The 20343-nt window shown below is 50.9% G+C and overlaps 2 protein-coding genes across 4 annotated transcripts in view; both read right to left on the bottom strand.

Moving 5' to 3' along the window:
• LOC120383937 (E3 ubiquitin-protein ligase TRIM39-like) overlaps window positions 1-20343 on the bottom strand; it is a 961691-nt gene that overhangs the window by 746893 nt on the left and 194455 nt on the right. The window lies entirely within an intron of this gene.
• Window positions 1-20343, bottom strand: part of LOC120383918 (butyrophilin subfamily 1 member A1-like) — a 62880-nt gene that overhangs the window by 36804 nt on the left and 5733 nt on the right. For 2 of the 3 annotated variants that reach the window (XM_039502245.1, XM_039502244.1), the window contains one exon: window positions 323-439. In XM_039502245.1, coding sequence (XP_039358179.1) covers window positions 323-428 — 106 coding nt within the window. In that variant the 5' untranslated portion in view covers window positions 429-439. Of the gene's footprint in view, window positions 1-322; window positions 440-3728; window positions 3770-20343 lie in introns of those variants that run through there. The other variant, XM_039502246.1, reaches the window with a different exon arrangement.

A 20343-nucleotide genomic window follows, 5' to 3' on the forward strand; every position in this document is an offset into this window, starting at 1 on the left:
TCTGTCAGTGCAGTGTATAGGAGTGGGTAGTGTCCTTTTAAATAGTTAGTGAGCCCTGTAGTGGTGCTCACTGTGTTCTGTGTTTTAGAAGCTGCCAGAAATCAGCCAGAGCAGTAGGATGGATGTATTGTCTAGGCCTGACAAGATGGTGTATAGATAGTAACTATGGTCAGTGGGGACCCAGGTGTAGCCTGTGATTTCTCCATGTTGCTGGTTGTGGGCAGATTGAGCAGATGCGGTTTACAAGACAAGGCAGTGATGTGGGATAGAGGGTGATGACCATCAACAGCAGCAAACCCAGCGAGGAGGCCGGAGCTCCTACCTGACACCAGCCTGTGAACCTGTAGAACAAGGCAGAGAGCGACGTAGCCGGGCAGAGCGGAGCTCACTGTGCAGCCAGGGGAGAACGAGGGAACCTTCCCCGTCATCGTAGCTTGTTCTTGGGAACAGGAGAAATAACAAACCAGACAGTGAGTGAGTGGGATGCAGTGATAGTGCCAGGTTGTCTGACTTCCATAGCCCTGGTCCATTGGTCAGTTATATTTACATTAGCCCACCTCCCAGTATAGATTAGATCATCTAGTCTGATCTGTGCCACAGGCCAAAGACTCTCACCCATTTACCCCTGTACTGAGCCCAAACTTGTGTTTGATTGAAGCATCTTCCAGAAAGTCACCAAGTCTTTATCTGAAGACAGCAAGAGATGGACAATTCACCACTTCCCTGGGTAGTTTGTTCCAGTGATTAATCACCCTCACAGTTACAATTCTGTGCCTTAATTCTAATTAGAATTTGTCCATTGGTTCTTTTTATGCCTTTCTCCACTATATTAAAGAGCCCTTTAGTACCCTGTGTTTTCTCCATGAAGGTGTGACAAGTGGGGAATTTTACTGAAATATTTTTATGAACTATCGGTAGGACTCTGTACCGATCCCCTTGGCATCACTGCTGCTTTGGGGAAAAGAATTGATTCTCTCGCTGGGACGTGGCCGAACAGGCTCGGTGTCTGAGATGTAGAGCCACCCGGACTGTCTGGGCTGGAATCAACGCATATCAATGGAGGATCTTGGAAAGACAACAGGAAGCCTCAACGATTAAGCATCAACTCCTACACCAAGTTTCTTCCCCCCACCTCTCTGCAGGGAAAAGGAGCCATAGCCCAAAGCTGAAGCACAAAGGGCGAAGGTGTCAGGGGTCTGTGTTAAGGGGCTGGGCTGACAGAGACACAGGAACTCACTTGGGACTGAGAGACAAAAAGGGACAGGGAGAGAGTGAGCCAAGCTGGGCCCTCCAGCAGCACGGCTCGGCAGAGTCCCAGCTCAGGCCAGGCTGAACCCTCTCTTAAACTTTGCTTCCCTGTACTGACCTAAGGACTTTCAGACTCTATAGGCCAGGTGACTAACACATTGTTATTTGGTGTGGAAAAGGCTGCCTGGTGTCACTGCAGATACTCACTGAGAACATTGAGCCCTGAAGGGTAGAACAAGTCTCCTGCAGGTCAGGAGTCTGGCTCATTGGACTTGCTGCAGGGAGCCATGGAGAAAGCCAGGGATCGCTGGTGCTCAAAAGCCCAGTTTCTGAGTCACTGAAGCCATGGCCTTGCCTCTGTGGAATTGTGTGGGTTGTGGGGTCCAACACAATCAAGGGGTCACTCCCAAGGGCCTGGCTGAAGGCCAGGGCACAGACCAGACCTTGTGAATCCATGACAGAAAGTTACCTCTCACTCTTCTCTTTGCTAAACTGAACAGATCGATCTCCTTCCGTCTCCTTCTGTGAGGTGTTTGCTCCAGCCCCCAAATCATCTTTGTGACCCTTTTCTGCAGTGTCAGTGATATTTTGGGTGCAATCCAGTCCTGTAAGGGGTGCGTCACCCCCCCTGCCCTGCCCTTTCGAGTGCGGCTGCTCAGAGCCCCCGGAAACCTGCCCAGTCACACAGGCGCCTGCCTGGGAGCAGTTCAGAGCTGAGCTCTCTTGGAAACGTGGCTCTAGGCCCCTATGGCCGCTGGCGCCTGTAAGAGGCTGCGTGGCTGTGGGGGGCTTCCGACGAGGGCTGACTTCACTCTGGGCACACACCACATAGCACTGATGGAAGCTCTGGCTGGGTCTGGGCTGTGGCAGGGTGAAGTGGCTGTAACCTGCCTCAGGCCAGGACAGCAGCAGGGGCCGGCACAGCCCGAAGAGCAGCCGCACTGGGGAGAAAGTAGGTGAGCGCAGGGCTGACAGATGAGTCACTCATTGAGCACCTGCATTCGGTGGCGGCTGCTGAGACCCTGCCAGTGAGAGGTAAAGCTCCCCCCTTCCCTGACAGAAACCCCCCTGAGGGAAACAGCTGCCTCATCCCCTGCCCTCCCTGGGTGAGTCTCCTCCCCCTCCCCCCAGGAATGCAAAGGGCCTTGAGGGCACAGGCAGGTGCAATTTGCACTCGAAGGGGGAGATTTTCACAAACACAGGGGAGTTAGGATCAATGGGGCTTGTGCTCCTGAATCTCTTTGGAGCTTTAGAAATTCTCCCCCTCCCTGCATCACTTGCACCCAATCTGGCTCCAGGTGTTTCCCTTCATCTTTCACCCTCTCACTCTGGAAGTTCACGGTGGTGAGCTGATGATGAAAACACCTGCACACTCCCAACAGCGCCCCACAGGAAAATTACAACTGGCGATCGGTTCCTACAGCTGTCAGTAAATAGAGCAGAACAGCAAACAAACATGAACATGGCAGTGGAGAAGTGACTGTGAGCATCTCTACAGCCACAGCTGAGATCCCCATGGGAAAGTGACACTTTATCCCCCAAATCCCAGGAGCGAGGCCCTTTGATAGCAGCAGCTTCTCTGACTAATCAGCGCCAGGAGCCAGGAAATACCAAGGGAGCAGTTCAGCTGGGGTTCCAGTGAGTGACCCCCTACCTGCGGAGTCCTGTGGAGTCGTTTCTGAGCCGTTCCAATCTCCCAGCTTCACTAGCCCCCAGAGCCACTCTCTCTAGGCAGAGCTCCTGCTCCCAGTGACTGCACCACTTTCCCAGGCTGTAACATCCATCCTGCTGGAGGGGTCAGGGAGCCACAGGGATTAACTCCAGCCTGCCCCTGAGCTTTTCATTAAGTTAATACATTTTATATTTCATGGAAGCACTGTCCTCTCTTGGCACATCCACCAGCTTCAAAACGGAAAGAGGCTGGAATGTGACTGTCACTGGCTCCTCCTCAGGATGGTTCTGGCACAAAGATCAAATTCATCTGACACACCCACAACACTAGTGTGAGGGCAGCTTTGTGCCAACAGCCTCAGCTCTCAGCTTCGACTGGTGACAGTCAGTTCTGCAGGCTGTTTTCTTGTGCTCCAGGAGTCACTGTAATTACCTCAGCCCTGTGTAAAGAATGGGACCAAAGTCTGCTTCAGCAGCTGCTAGACTCAGTGGCCAGGTTAATTTACTCTAGTGCCCTGGAATATTCCTCATTCCCAGCCCCACCCTACAAATACATGCAGCACTCGTGGCTGAGAATACTCATTGATGCAAAATTAACCCGTGACTATTTGGGGGACAGGGTTTGCTGCTATACTCTCCAGGTGGCCCAGCCCCACCCTTTGGGCCTCAGCTCCTGCAATGTTGTTCAGACAACCTGGCTCAGACACTCCTCTCCTGGGCCCCAGCTGCTCTGCTCTTCTCCAAGACGCAGGTGCCAGCAAGCCAGGGAAACAAAAAAGCAAGTTGGTGCCTGGCTGCATGCAACAAACCTGCTGAATTCTCTGGGATCTTGGAAAAATGCTAAATTCCATCACCGGGGAATGTTGTGATGTTCAGGGTAAAAATGTCCCTGGATGGTGAGCTGAGCTGTGAGAAGTGAGCAAACATTAATAAAATATCACAATAGCCTGTAACAATACATGCTGATAGGAAGAGCTGCAAACAAAGCTGGAGCTACCCCATTGGGTGCCCAAAGCAGGAATAGTGTGGGGGGGGGAGGGGGGAGGAGGTGGCCCTGCCCCACCCCAGAGAATTCTAACTGTATTATTTCCACAAATCATGGACCCTGAGCTGCTTGGGGCCCTAAGCTCAGTCTGCTTATGCCTAGTGCCAGCTCTGGTGGGAGACAGGCCGACTGAATCAATCCCAACAAACAGGCTCCTGGTTTAACTCCAGGACTGTGTTAAGATCATGCCTGGTAAACATGAGAAGTGTGGGATGGGAAATCAATGGACCACAATGGGTGTGTCTGAAATTAGGCCAAGCTGGTGAACATAATACTGAGAGGATGGGCTAGTCCACTCACCGCTCTCCCTTGGCGACCTCTAAAAGAGAATCTGGGGGGAAAATTAGCTGCTGGCTGACTGGGAGCCGGGTGAGCCGGAAAGAGCGAGCTTCACCATCATGGCTGCCGCCCCCACCATCTCTTGGGACTTCAGAATCCACCATTACATGATTGGGCCTTCATAGTCCTGATCCAGAGGGATGCGCTGACTAGACTGAGCCAGGGAGGGACCCAGGTGGCATCACCACCTCCACCAACACTAGCTAAATCCCAGACACCACCTGGGATAAGAGACTTTGTCACATGGACACACGGGGTGTGTCCATTTCCTTGTCTACCTACCTTTCTCTGTCCTATCCCCCCTCTTTTTGCCTTCTGTATATTTTGCAACACAGCTTTAAGCCTGTGGCTAGAAAGAGGCAGCTATAAGCAATGCCCTGAGCAGCCCGATGCTGGTAAAAGTTTGTTCTGTCCTCGGAGTGGCTGATCAGACCATGTGCTGTAGCCTCGCTGCTGGAGAATCACAAGTCAAAGTCAGGGCTTGGCTACACTGGAGAGTTGCAGCGCTGGTGGTGGGTTTACAGTGCTGCAACTTACACACCGTCCACACTTGCAAGGCACATACAATGCTGCATCTCCCTGGCTGCAGTGGTGGCTGTACTCCTGCTCTCCCTTGGGTATAAATATTGCAGCGCTGGTGATGCAGTGCTGCTCCGCCAGTGTGGCCACCAAAAGTGCTGTTATTGGCCTCCAGAGGTATCCCAGAATGCCTGTTCAGCCACTCTGCTCATCAGTTTGAACTCTACTGCCCTGGCCTCAGGCGACCCGTCCTTTAAATTCCCCGGGAATTTTAAAAATCCCCTTCCTGTTTGCTCAGCCAGGTGTGGAGTGCAATCAGTGAATCTTTCCAGGTGACCATGCCTCCATGCGCCAAACGAGCCCCAGCATGGAGCAATGGCGAGTTGCTGGACCTCATCAGTGTTTGGGGGGAGGAAGCTGTGCAGTCCCAGCTGCGCTCCAGCCATAGGAATTCTGATACCTTTGGCCAGGTATCAAAGGCCATGCTGGAAAGGGGCCATGACCAGGACGCGCTGCAGTGCAGGGTTAAAGTGAAGGAGCTGCGGAGTGCCTACTGCAAAGCCCGTGAGGGAAACCGCTGCTCCGGCACTGCCCCCACGACCTGCTCTTTTTACAAGGAGCTGGACCTGATACTTGGGGGTGACCCCACTGCCAATCCGACGACCACGATGGACACTTCAGCGCGGGGTGGGGGAGGAGGAGGGGGAAGAAAACCGAGAGTGAGGGTACCGGGGTGGGGGGAGACACCCCGGAGTCCCAGGAGGCATGCAGCCAGGAGCTCTTCTCAAGCCAGGAGGAAGGTAGCCAGTCGCAGCAGCTGGTACTTGGTGAAGGACAAGCACAGGAGTGGGTTACTGGTAAGCGGCTTTTATTTTCAGGATGGAAATGTTTCGGGAGAGGAGGGGGGGTTAGGGCTGCATGCATGCATCCCTACATGTGGAATAGCCCATTGATGTGGTCTATCATGTTGCGGTAATCGACCTCGGTAATCTCTTCAAAAGTTTCAGCCAGAGCGTGGGCAATGCGCTTGCGCAAGTTTATCAGGAAAGCCACTGTGTTGTGAGGGGTGGGGTGTGGGGGACCATTGCTGCACACAGGCAAGCTGGATAGGGCGGAATCCACATTGCTGTAGAAGAGCCTCCCGCTCTTCCCAAGTGACCTGCAGTAGCGAGATATCTTCCAGGATTAACTCCTGTGGAAAAGGTTGGGAGACTGTTCAGTGCAGATGCCCCCTGTAGCTGTTTGCTGTCCCCAATGCACAGAAACCCCTGCACAGCCCTGAAGCAATCAGTCCCCCTTACTCACCATTTTGTGGCTCCTGTGGGTTATGTGTGTTCTGTTTGGTATGGGAAAAGTATGCTAAAGTGAAGACTGTAAACTCCTTCACTGTGTGAGAATTACTGTCTGGATGAGATTATGAACAATGCTGCCTCTGTTAACTGTTCCCATTTTTGCCTTTCGAAAAGTGTCCTTGACTACTGGACCGCCAGTATCATCGACTACTCAGAGGCTACAAAACCTCAGGAAGAAGCCGCGAAAAAGCAAAGAAGACATGCTGAAAGCAGTTATGGAGCACTCTGCCAGAGAGAGTAAGAAAGAGCAGGTGTCATAAACAGATAGTTAAGGGTTAACAAGCTCAGTAACCTGACGGACACCTGACCAGAGGACCAATCAAGGGACAAGATAATTTCAAATCTTTGGGGAGGGAAGTCTTTGTTTGTGTTCTTTGTTTGGATTGCCGTTCTCTTTTTGGATCTAAGAGAGGCCAGACATATCTTCAAGTTCTCCAAGGTTTCCTGAAGTATTTTCTTCTATTCAGTATAGTGAGTATTAGAAAGGCGGACTAGCCTTATAATTAATTTTCTACATTTGCAATTGTGTGTTTGCTGGAGAAATATCTTTATTTCTGTTTGCTGTTACTTTGATTATTCTGAGAAGGGGGGGGGGGGAAGCCTCTCCAGGTTTATAAGTTAGACCCTGTATTTGTTCATCCTGGTAATACAGAAATAGTGTACTTTTTTTCTTTCTTTAATAAAATCTTTTCTTTTTAGAACTTAATTGATTTCTTCCCTTGTCTGGATTTTCAGGGGAAGGGGAGGGGGGAAAAAGTGAATCCCTCTTTGTTTGATTCAATAAGTTTGAATCAAGGTATCTTTCCCAAGGAATAGGGGAAGGGGAAGAAGGTGGTGGGGGGGAATAGATTATTTCCCTTTGTGTTGAGATTCAAGGAGTTTGGATCTGTGTTCCCAGGGAAAGTTTTGGGGGAACAGGGAGTGTGCCAGACACTAAAAACCTGGCTGGTGGCAGCATTTACCAGATCTAAACTAGGATTTAAGTTTAGAGGAGCCCATGCAGGTCCCCATCTTGTGGATGCTAAAGTTCAAAGTGGGGAATAAACCTATGACATGGTGGCAGTGGTGGGATTTTTTTTTTTAAGAACCAAAGCAGAGAGCCATTGAGAACTATTCTCTCCTTCTAGAGCAGGGAGGCAGCCAGAGGAGAGGGGGTTGTAGAGGTATTCAGTTTCTAACAAGGTATTGTTAGAAGGAGATTTCCAGCTGGGCTACGTTGGAAGGTACTCAGCAAATTGCTAGAAACAGGACAAACCAGGTTTTTTTTGGTCTTTGCTCAGACAGCAAACAGCTAACACCATTTGCAAATAAAAAGTTTTGTTTTCTTTTTATTCAGTCGGGAGTAGAAAAGGGTAGGAACTTGTAATCCAAGCAACTGAACCAAGCAACACAGTTCACTGACTGCAGAGGGGTGTGGCTAGCACCAGAAAGCACAAACATAAGTACCAGTGAAACAGTTGACAAACTGCAACTGGTTAGGCTGCAAGCAGCAGAAAAAGACAAAGAACATCAAAGACAGATGGAACTAATTAAAGCACAATTGGTCAGGGAAAAAGCTGCCCACAAAAGAGAGATGGAGAAGCAAGAGGCTGACCACAGGAGGGCGTTGGATCTCCAGAGGGAGGCCCACCAGCAGGCCCTGGAATTAGAAAGGGCTAAGCAGAATGTTCCAGCCAATCCTAACAACCCTTCTCCAGGCACTGTTCCCCATCCCAGGAAATTTCCCGCCTACATGGCAGGTGATGACACTGAGGCCTTCTTGGAAAATTTTGAAAGGACCTGCCATGGGTACAGCATCCCTGAAGCCCAGTACATGATAGAGCTGAGGCCACTGCTCAGTGGACCCTTAGCAGAGGTGGCAGCTGAAATGCCTAAGAAAAACAAACAATTATAAACTGTTTCAAACAAAGGCCAGAATCAGGATGGGGCTAACACCTGAACATGCCCGTCGGCGGTTCAGAGCCCTAAGGTGGAAACCAGATGTGTCATTCCCCAGACACGCCTACTATATTAGAAAAAATTGGGAGGCATGGATGTCAGGACTAAAGATTCAATCTCTAGATGACCTGGCCCACCTGATGCAAATGAAACAGCTCTTAGATGGTGTTCCTGAGGAAACAGAATGGTACATCCTAAATAAAAAGCCCAAAAATGTAACAGAGGCAGGGAAAATTGGAGGCAAATGGATGGACCTAGCAAAAAAGAAAAAAAGCTACTATCAAAAAAAGCGAATATAACAAGGAACAAGCTGACAATAAAGCCTACCACCGGGGGCCACCCAAGACCCCAGCTACAACTCAAGAAAAGCCTCAAACCACCTACAGTCCCACCTCACCAGCCTCCAGCAACCTACCTCAGCCCAGTGACCCGTCAGCTGGGCGATGTTTTAAATGTAATGAACTGGGACATATAAAGGCCAACTGCCCCAAGAACCCCAATTGAGTACAGTCCATTACACCATCATCACGCCAAGGATCCCCAGGCCCAAATATCTCTCAAATACCCCCAGAGTGCAGGGAAACCTTGAGAGTGGGCGGGAAGAAGGTTACCGCGTGGAGAGACACCGGGGCAAACGTGTCAGTTATCCACCAGTCCTTAGTGAACCCAAAATTCATCAACCCAGAGGTCAAAATCACAATTTCTCCATTCATATCAAAATCTGTAACCTTACCTACAGCTGAATTGCCTGTCCAGTACAAGGGCTGGTCAGGAAAGTGGACTTTTGCTGTCTATGACAATTCTTCCATCCCCATGCTACTGGGGGAAGACTTGGCCAACCATGTGGAGCTGGCCAAGAGGTGGGGAGTGGTCACCCGCAGCCAGGCCAAACGGGCTTCCACTCCCATCCCTGTTCCTGAGCTGTCCACCAGGGCCCCATCTGTGTTATCAAAAACCCAGACAAAGGTGGTGGAACCGGATCCCATGCCAATGACAACAACCATAGTACATCCAGTCCCAGACCCAGAACTGGAAGAACAACCAGCGGCAGAACCATTGCCAGCACTGACGCCAGCGCTTGCAAACCCGTCTCCAACCCCATTGCCAGAGGGCGCCAGCGGGCCTGAACTGGCAGAAGCAACAGACAACCCTAACCAAGATGCTCCGCCAGAGCCTGAAATATCACCTAGTGCACCAGCGGAGAGCGGTTCACAGTCAACAGAAACAACCTCATCACCTACATCGCTTCCAGAGGGACCAAGCCCAAGTCCACAGTCTAAGGAGGAACTGGTGTCTCCAACCTCAAGGGAACAGTTCCAGACTGAGCAGGAAGCCGATGACAGCCTTAAGAAACCTTGGGCGGCGGCACGGAGCAACCCACCGCCTCTCAGCTCTTCTAACCGATCCCGGTTTGTGGTAAAACAAGGACTTTTTTATAAGGAGATTCTTTCTGGTGGACACCAGAAAGGCTGGCATCCTCAAAAACAGTTGGTAGTTCCAACTACGTACCGGGAAAAGCTCTTAAGCTTAGCCCATGATCATCCCAGTGGTGATTCTGGGGTGAACAGAAGCAAAGACAGGTTGGGAAAGTCCTTCCACTGGGAGGGGATGGGCAAGGACATTGCCAGTATGTCCGGTCTTGTGAGGTATGCCAAAAGGTAGAAAAGCCCCAAGACCAGGTCAAGACCCCTCTCCAGCCACTCCCCATAATTGAGATCCCATTTCAGCGAGTAGCTGTGGATATTATGGGTCCTTTCCCAAAGAAGACCCCCAGAGGGAAGCAGTACATACTGACTTTTGTAGACTTTGCTACCAAATGGCCGGAAGCAGTAGCTCTAAGCAACACCAGGGCTAAAACTGTGTGCCGGGCCTTAACTGACATTTTTGCCAGGGTAGGTTGGCCCTCCGACAGTCTTACAGATTCGGGAACAAATTTCCTGTCAGGGGCCATGAAAGACCTGTGGGAAGCTCATGGGGTACATCACTTGGTTGCCACCCCTTACCACCACCAAACCAATGGCCTGGTGGAGAGGTTTAATGGAACTTTGGGGGCCATAATACGTAAATTCGTGAATGAACACTCCAATGATTAGGATCTAGTGTTGCAGCAGTTGCTGTTTGCCTACAGGGCTGTACCACATCCCAGTTTAGGGTTCTCACCATTCGAGCTTGTGTATGGCCATGAGGTTAAGGGGCCATTACAGTTGGTGAAGCAGCAATGGGAGGGGTTTACGCCTTCTCCAGGAACTAACATTCTGGACTTTGTAAGCAACTTATAAAGCACCCTCCGCCATTCTTTAGCCCTGGCTAGAGCATCCTTTAGGTTCTCTTAAGCAGAGCAAAAGGCCTGGTATGATAGATATACCAAAGAACGTTCCTTCAAGGTAGGAGACCAGGTTATGGTCTTGAAGGCGCAACAGGCCCATACGATGGAAGCGTCATAAAAAGGACCATTCACGGTCCAGGAGCGCCTGGGAGCTGTTAACTACCTCATAGCATTTCCCAATTCCTCTTTAAAGCCTAAAATGTACCATGTTAACTCTCTAAAGCCCTTTTATTCCAGAGAATTACAGGTTTGTCAGTTTACAGCCCAAAAAGGAGATGACGCTGAATGGCCTGAAGGTGTCTACTACAAAGGGAAAAGTAATGGTGGCGTGCAAGTGGTGAACCTCTCCACCACCCTGGAACGTCTACAGCGGCAACAAATCAAAGTAGCTGATGCACTCTCTTGTGAAAGTTTCCCAAAATCAAATGGTTAAAAAGTGTTCTTAAAATGTAAAAAATCTTGTTGTTTACATACTTAGTAGTATATGTAACAGTGCATGTGGTTTTTATTAATCTGTTTATTTTAAAGTTCTAGGAAAAAAACCCACCACCAGTGTAATTCCCCCACTGTCTGCGATTTGGGGGGGGGGGCGTGTCATAAACAGATAGTTAAGGGTTAACAAGCTCAGTAACCTGACGGACACCTGACCAGAGGACCAATCAAGGGACAAGATAATTTCAAACCTCTGCGGAAGGAAGTCTTTGTGTTCTTTGTTTGGATTGCCGTTCTCTTTTTGGATCTAAGAGAGGCCAGACATATCTTCAAGTTCTCCAAGGTTTCCTGAAGTATTTTCTTCTATTCAGTATAGTGAGTATTAGAAAGGCGGACTAGCCTTATAATTAATTTTCTACATCGAAAAGTGTCCTTGACTACTGGATCGCCAGTATCATCGACTGCTCAGAGGCTACAAAACCTCAGGAAGAAGCCGCGAAAAAGCAAAGAAGACATGCTGAAAGCAGTTATGGAGCACTCTGCCAGAGAGAGTAAGAAAGAGCAGGACTGGAGGAAAAAACTGCAGGATTAGAGGGAAAGGGGAAGCAGGATCCGCCAGAGAAATGCAGCGGCTAAGAAGAAAAGCACAAAGCAGCTGATAAGCATTCTGGTGCGCCAAGCGGACTCTATCCAGTCACTCATAGCCATGCAGGCAGAGCACTACCGTGCCGGGCCCCCCCACGTCCCAAAGCTCTTTCCCTTGTGCCCCAATGTCAGCTCCAAACCCCCTTCCCCAGCATCCAGGTTCTTACCACCACCAGCTGCCCCCAACACCTGTACGTTCACCAACCAGCCCTGAGAACTACGACCCTTACCCTCTGCACTCAACCCCCATCACCATGCAGTATTTTCATCCTGAAGTGCAGCACTCATTGCACAGCACTCCAGACAGGACATATTCAAACCTGTGACTGTACAGTCCACCCCCCCACCCTTTTAGGTTCCCAAAATGTTGTGTGTCTGTCAATAAACTAATTTTCTTTTCAATAAATGAATTCTTGGCTTTGAAAACAGTCTTTATTATTGCAGAAATTGAAAGATAACGTAGCCCAGGAAAGAAACAGGCACTGCAAATCATTTTAGGAAAAACAGATTCCTACTAACATTGTAACCACTGCACTTCACTCCTGTGCAAGGCACCAAACATTACTGTTGGCTTTCAGCCTCAAATTCCTCCCTCAAGGCATCCCTAATCCTTGTAGCCCTTTGCTGGGCCTCTCTAGTAGCCCTGCTCTCTGGCTGAGCAAATTCAGCCTCCAGGCGTTGAACCTCGGCGGTCCATGCTTGACTGAATGTTTCACCCTTCCCTTCACAAATATTATGGAAGGTACAGCACGCAGATATAATCGCAGGGACGCTGCTTTCCCCCAAGTCTAGCTTCCCATACAGAGATCTCCAGCGCCCTTTTAAATGGCCAAAAGCACACTCCACAGTCATTCGGAGCCTGTAGTTGAACCGGTCCTTGCTCCCATAGGCGGCGAGTTCTATGGGCCCGTGGAGCCCAGGCCCCACCAATAATCCTGAAGCTGGGCCCAGCTCTACCAATGTTTGGGCCCCAGGCCCTGTGCTTTGGGGGGTCCCCGCGTTGCAATGCCGGGCGCTCTCACCGCAGCGGCAGCTCCCGGGAGAGGCCCCAGCAGCAACTGGGCTCACAGCCCATTGGCCGGGAACCCCAGCCAATGGGAGCTGCCGGGGGCGGTGCCGGAGCTGCCTGGCCGCGCCTCCACAGCAGGGAGGGGGAGCGAGCCACCGGCAGCGTCTGAGCCCTGAGCCGAGCAGCAGCAGGGTCTGTGCCTGTCAGACAGACTCAGCCGGTGAGCTGTGGGGGCAGCCAGACACACCGACACAGCCGGGGAGGGGGGTTTGGTGGGGACAGACAGACACAGCCAGGGGGTTGTGGGACAGACACACACAGCGGGGGTGGGGACAGACACACACACGGACACAGCCGGGGGGTTGTGGGACAGACACACACAGCGGGGGGACAGACAGACACAGTCGGGGAGGGGGTTTGGTGGGGACAGACAGACACAGCGGGGTGGTGGGGCAGCCAGCCAGACACAGCCAGGGGGTTGTGGGACAGACACACACAGCGGGAGGGGGGGGAGACAGCCAGCCAGACACAGCTGGGGGGGGGGACAGACAGACACAAGGACACAGCCAGGGGGTTGTGGGACAGACACACACAGCGGGGGACAGACAGACACAGCCGGGGGGTGGTGGGACAGACAGACATAAGGACACAGACAGGGGGGTTGTGGCACAGACACACACAGCCAGGGGTGGTGGGGACAGAGACACAAAGACACAGCCGGGGGGGGCCTTGGTGGGGACAAACAGACACAGCTGGGGGGTTGTGGGACAGACAGACACAGCCGGGGGTGGTGGGGGTAGCCAGCCAGACACAGCTGGGGGTTGTGGGACAGACAGACACAAGGACACAGCCAGGGGGTTGTGGGACAGACAGACACAAGGACACAGCCAGGGGGGTAGTGAGGACAGACAGATGGAGCCGTGGGCGGGGAAAGGAGCAGCAATGGGCACCCCGGGGCTGGTATAAAATACACAGGATGGGGGGAGCTTCCTGAGGGGACTATAGCAACACCCCCCGCAGAGCAGACCCAGGTTGCAGCTGGCTCTGCCCATCACAGCCCCCTGCCCCACAGAGACCCACACAACCCTCTGCCCCCTCGAGAGACTCCCAATAACCCCTGTGCCCCTGTCACTCCTCTCCAGAGAGCCCTCCCCTTTGTGCCAGCCCACTCCCCTCTCCCACTGCCTCCCCTCCTCCAAAGCTCTCTACAATCTCCCCCTTTGTCTTCCGCCCCCCAGCCCAGCCCATTCCATTGGCCGGGAGGCTCCCAGTCTAGTGGCTATCAGGGCCCACGGGAGCTGCACATGAGGCAGGGTGCCTGCCTGCAGATGCAGACCTGCCTGGCTGTGCCTCCACAGCACAGGGAGGGGGAGCCCGAGCCACAGGTGAGCAAGCCCTGGTCATCATCACAGGCCCAGTAATTCTCTGGATATTTAATTTCACTGAGGCAAAATGTGTGCAATTTTATGGGTTGAATGATTGAATGACATAATACCCACCTGCCCGCATTGTCCATCACTAAGTCCAGTAATTTTGTCAAGTGTTTGTTGCACAACATGATGGTGCCTACCCCTACCTTGTGCTTCAGGGGGTGATGGGGTCCAGGGCAGCCTGTTATAGAACTACCTGATTAGTAATTGGATATGTTGGCTGGCATCTTTTTTTACGTGTTCGCTCCCCCTGATGTTAGAAACTGACTACACCACTGGGGAGGGGAGCTTCCTAGACCTGTGCAGCTGGGGCTTGGGTGAATTTTGTGATACTGTGCCCCTCCCCAGCTACCACCCTGCAGTCCCCACTCCTGCACCATGCTGGGCAAGGGGCAGCCCCATCCAGAGTGAGGCTATGGTGAGGGGTGGCAGCAGGGGAGGCCACACGTGATGGCAACCTCCCCCCTCGGTACCCACCATAGGGGAGGTGAGTGGGCTTTCTGGACCTGAGAGGGACCTAGGAGCATGTGCAGTGAACTGTCGGGGAGAGGAGGGGTCCCTCCCCTGGAGCTTGCTGCTGCCAGGGAGGGTGGAGGAGAGTCCTCTTTGGCCCTAGCCCTGGGGCAGTCTGTCTGCACCCCAAGTTCCTTATCCCCAGCCCTGCCCCAGAGTCCTCACCTGACGGGAAAAACACGCAACTTAAATTTGGTGGTCAGTTTAGAGTATCATAGAATATCAGGGTTGGAAGGGGCCTCAGGAGGTCATCTAGTCCAACCTCATGCTCAAAGCAGGACCAATTCCCAACTAAATCATCCCAGCCAGGGCTGTCAAACCGGGCCTTAAAAACCTCTAAGGAAGGAGATTCCACCACCTCCCTAGGTAACCCATTCCAGTGTTTCACCACCCTCCTAGTGAAAAAGTTTTTCTTAATATCCAACCTAAACCTCCCCCACTGCAACTTGAGACCATTACTCCTTGTTCTGTCCTCTGCTACCACTGAGAACAGTCTAGATCCATCCTCTTTGTAACCCCCTATCAGGTAGTTGAAAGCAGCTATCAAATCCTCCCTCATTCTTGTCTTCTGCAGACTAAACCATCCCAGTTCCCTCAGCCTCTCCTCAGAAGTCATGTGCTCCAGCCCCCTAATCATTTTTGTTGCCCTCCACTGGATTTTCCAATTTTTCCACATCCTTCTTGCAATGTGGGGCCCAAAACTGCACGTAGTATTCTAGATGAGGCCTCACCAATGTTGAATAGAGGAGAATGATCATGTCCCTCGATCTGCTGGCAATGCCCCTACTTATACAGCCCAAAATGCTGTTAGCCTTCTTGACAAAGGCCAGAGGAGGGAGTGTTAGTGCCTGTGCGGACTTCTGGGAAGTGCATGGGGTGGAAGGGGATGCTGGGATGCTCTGGAACCAGTCCTTCAAAGCCAGTCAGGACTCTAGGGGAGCCTCCTCTCTGAGCAGACTGTCTCCAGGGCAAGAAGCTTACACCTTCCTGGGTCTGACCTCAGAGCATTCAGCATGCCCTTCCACACCATGCACTTTCCACAGTGAGTCCGCCCAGGCGGGGTCCTGGGGCAGCCAGAGGTCCCTGCACCCCAACTCCGCAGTCAGATGTGACTCTCAGCCAGACAGTAAAACAGAAGGTTTATTAGATGACGGGAACACAGTTTAAACAGAGCTTGTTGGTACAGAAAACAGAACCCCTCTGTCAGGTCCATCTTGCGGGGTGGGGAGCCCAGAACCAAGTTCTGGGTCTCTCCCCATTTCCCCAGCCAGCTCCAAACTGACACTCCCTCCTCTGGCCTCTGTGTCTCTTCCGGACAAGGAGGCCACCTGATCTCTTTGTCCCCAACACCTTCAGTTGGCATCTTGCAGGGGAAACTGAGGCACCCACACAGTATTCAGAGAAAATATTAAGAACATTCCCACTTCATCACAACAGGTGCAACAAAATAAATACTCTATATTGAAGTAGGCAAGTGCTGCTTCTGACTTTCCACTTTTAATTGACCCTTGTAATCTTGTGGCGCTGACGCGTTGTAGCTTCATTTTATATCGGCTTACAGGGCGGGAGCGGGGGGGCACCACCATTTTGGGCCCCACCAAAAATTATACAAACCTGCCGCCTATACTTGCTCCTGTCAAGCTTTCCTGTATACGGTTTCATGAGCCAAGGCATTAACGGGTAAGCGGAGTCTCCAAGGATCACAACGGGCATTTCGACGTCCCCTACTGTGATCTTCCACTCTGGGAAAAAAGTCCCAGCCTGCATCTTCCTGAACAGGCCACTGTTCTGAAAGATGCGTGCATCATGCACCTTTCCAGGCCAGCCTGTGTAAATGTCAATGAAACGCCCACGGTGATCCACAAGTGCCTGGAGAACCATAGAGAAATACCCCTTCCGATTAACGTACTCGGATGCTAGGTGGGGTGATGCCACAATAGGAATATGCGTCCCATCTATCGCCCCTCCACAGTTAGGGAAACCCATTTGTGCAAAGCCAGACACAATGTCCTGCACGTTCCCCACAGTCACAGTTCTTCTTAGCAGGATGCGATTAATGGCCCTGCAGACTTGCATCAACACGATTCCAACGGTCGACTTTCCCACTCCAAACGGTTCCCGAACGATCGGTAGCTGTCTGGAGTTGCCAGCTTCCAGATTGCAATAGCCACCTGCTTCTCCACTGGCAGGGCTGCTCTCAATCTCGTGTCCGCAGGGTGGGGACAAGCTCAGCACACAGTCCCATGAAAGTGGCTTTTCTCATCCGAAAGTTCTGCAGCCACTGCTCATCATCCCAGACTTCCATGACGATGTGATCCCACCACTCAGTGGGTAGCTGTCAGTGGCCACACTCCAGCACTTTCCCTACACAGCTGTACGAAGACCGCTGTAACTCCCAGCGCTGCACATCTGCAAGTGTAGCCAAGCCCTCAGACACACAGACAGAAGGTGCATTTCCTCTCTTTGCTGTTTTTTTCTCTCCCCTTGTGGGCTTGTCTTGTTTGGTCATCTAGGAAATGGGATTGGACTTTCACAGAAGTAATGGCAGCTCCAGCCCATCTCAACTAACTTCTTCCCTTTTACTCAAAAGAACAGCTATTACCATTTGTAATTTTCTCTCCTTTGATATTCACCCCTTCTTGTCAACTTTTGAGAATAGGCCACTTCCACCTTAATTGAATTGGCCTCTTTAGCGCTAACCCCTCACTTGGTAAGGCAACTCCCATCTTTTCATGTGCTGTAATATTTATACTGCTTACTGTATTTTTCACTCCATGCATCTGAGAAGTAGGTTTTAGCCCACAAAAGCTTATGCCCAAATACATTTGTTAGTCTCTAAGGTGCCACAAGGACTCCTTGTTGCTTTTGCTGATACAGGCTAACACGGCCACTACTCTGAAACCGTAAAGACTGACATACAGGGGGGTGCTTCCTTCTAAAATCTCTCTGCCACTAACGGAAACAAGGCATGTTATTAAAATGAGAGCCTGACTCAATACTTTAAATTTCAAATGCTCTAACTGTTTGTCCTTCTTTTCTGTATCTGTAATAAAAGGTTGAAGGGATGTTTCATGGTGTGTTTGCCATAGGACTCAGCAGGCTGAGGTCTCTGAAAACCAAACCCCAAACCTTGTTTAAAAGTGCTTAATATTAGACATGCTCAGAGTCTAAGTGATCATCATTTTGGGGGTCAGGAAGGAATGTTAGGACAGATTGGCAGAGACCCTGTTTGGTTGGTTTGGGTTTTTTTTTGTCTTCCTCTGCACATTGGGGCACGGGTCACTTTCTGATTTAAACTAGAGTAAATAGTGGATTCTCTATTGTTTAAAGTCTTTAAGTCATGACTTGAGAACTTCAGTAACTCAGCCAGAGGCTAGGGGTCTATGACAGGAGTGGGTGGGTGAGGTTCTGTAGCCTGCAATGTGCAGAAAGTCAGACTAGATGATCATGATGGTCCCTTCTCCCCTTGAAGTCTATATGAATTGGGTGCCCAATTCCCATTAATTTCAAATGGGAACTGGGCATCCAAATGTTTTATGGGGTTTTGAAAATCCACCTTGTGATTTCTGAAGATGCAGATGGAGATTCTGGAGCTCAATATCTGCAGCAAGAGGTGAATTCTGCTGCCTAAGAATTGAGGAATACGCTGGGCCCAGCTGTAATAAGGAAAATAATGTTTATTTAACACCCACGTGCCCAGGCTTCCCGCCACACTAGAGACAAAACCCTACAAAGTTCTGGTTGTGAGGAATGTGACAAGGGCAGGCAGCTGGACAGAAGCTCAGCAGCAGCCCAAGATCAGCAGAGAAAACCCTCTCCACAGTGTCAGTTTCCTTCGTAAGTTTCCTAGTACAAGTAAAATAAAACAACTTAGCAGAGTCTGTGGCCACGTTCACTTCATGCACAGACTGAGACCCCAAGGGCAGGGCCCCCTCTAGAGATCTGAATCAGTCACTCTGCGTCCAGTGGATGTTTCACCTCTGTGCTGAGATGCCAAACAGCATCTGCATCAGTGCCGATTGTGATGGTGGATGGGGTGATGCGGGCTCCAGTTCCCTATGGCCTGGTCTACACTAGGCGTTTAAATCTGTTTTAGGAGCGTAAAACCGATTTAACGCCACACCCGTCCACACTAAGAGGCCCTTTATATCAGTATAAAGGGCTCTTTAAACCGGTTTCTGTACTCCTCCCTAACGAGAGGAGTAGCGCTAATATCGGTATTACCATATCGGATTGGGGTTAGTGTGGCCGCAGATCGACGGTATTGGCCTCTGGGCGGTATCCCACAGTGCACCACTGACCGCTCTGGACAGCAATCTGAACTCGGATGCAGTGGCCAGGTAGACAGGAAAAGCCCCGCGAACTTTTGAATATTTCCTGTTTCCCCAGCGTGGAGCTCCGATCAGCACGTGTGGTGATGCAGTTAAAAATCAAAATAAAGAAAGAGCTCCCGCATGGACGATGCGGACGTGATCGCTGTAAGGGCAGGCAAATCTGTTCTATCAGCGCTCCGTTACAGAAGACGAAATTCAAAATCATTTTTAAAAAATCTCCAGACAGATGCCATAGCAGGGACTCAGCGCACTGCTGCGTGACAAGCGTAACGGAAAGCCAAAGAATCAAATGGACGCTCATGGACTGCAGGACTCAAGCTATCCCACAGTTTCTGCAGTCTCTGAAAAGCATTTGCATTGTTGGCTGAGCTCCAAATGCTTCTAGGGTCAAAAACAGTGTCCGCGGTGGGTCAGGGCATAGCTAGGCAATTTACGCACCCCCCCACCCCCAGAAGTGAAAGGGAAAACAATCCTCTCTTGACTCTTTTACATGTCACCCTATCTTTACTGAATGCTGCAGATAGACGCGATGGTGCAGCACTCAACACCAACATCCTTGCTCCCCCCACGCTATGGATGGCTGATGGTACAATATGGCTGGTATCCGTCCTCATCATCAGCCTATTGGCACATGGGGCAGTGCAAAAGGACTGGTAACCATGCTGACTAGCATCGGTAAGGTCAATCAAGGGCGCCTGGTCCTAATTTTTCGTGGTAGATGGTGCAGTATGGCTGGTAACCATCGTCATCATAGCAACAGGGGGCTAAGCTCCATCAGCCCCCACCCTTCATGTGTAAAGAAAAGATTCAATTGCCCCTGGACTAGCAGAGGGATGCTGGGCTCCTCTCCTACACACTCCTTACTGTCCTGTCTGGACTATCATAGCAGCTGGAGGCTGCCTTCCACTCATTTCTCACTAACAAGTCACTGTGTCTTATTCCTGCATTCTTTATTACTTCATCACACAAGTGGGGGGACAATGCTACGGTAGCCCAGAAAGGCTGGGGGAAGAACGGAATCAACAGGTGGGGTTGTTGCAGGAGCACCCCCTGTGAATAGCATACAGCTCATAATTTCTGCAGGATCTGACACAGAGCAGCTGTGCTCTCTGGTTCTATGATACAGTGGTTCTCTAGTATACTTGCCCATATTCTAGGCAGGACTGATTCTATTTTTAGATACCAAAAAGGAGGGATTGACTCAGGGAGTCATTCCCAATTTTGGCTTTTGCGCCCCTGGCTAAGAGCAGCCAGGGGCACTTATGACAGCAACAGATGGTGCAGTGCAAAAGGACTGGTAGCCACAATCATCTTATTACCCATTTATGGCATGGGAGATGGTACAATATGGCTGGTAACCATCTCTGCTATCATGCAAAAGCAAAAGCTTGCTGCTGTGTAGCGCTGCTGAATCGCCTCTGTGAGCGGCATCTAGTACACATACGGTGACAGTCACAAAAGGCTAAACAGGCTCCATGATTGCCATGCTATGGCATCTGCCAGGGCAATCCAGGGAAAAAAGGCATGAAATGCTTGTCTGCC

Source organism: Mauremys reevesii, linkage group 15, assembly GCF_016161935.1.
Source record: "Mauremys reevesii isolate NIE-2019 linkage group 15, ASM1616193v1, whole genome shotgun sequence".
Taxonomy (NCBI): Eukaryota; Metazoa; Chordata; order Testudines; family Geoemydidae; genus Mauremys; species Mauremys reevesii.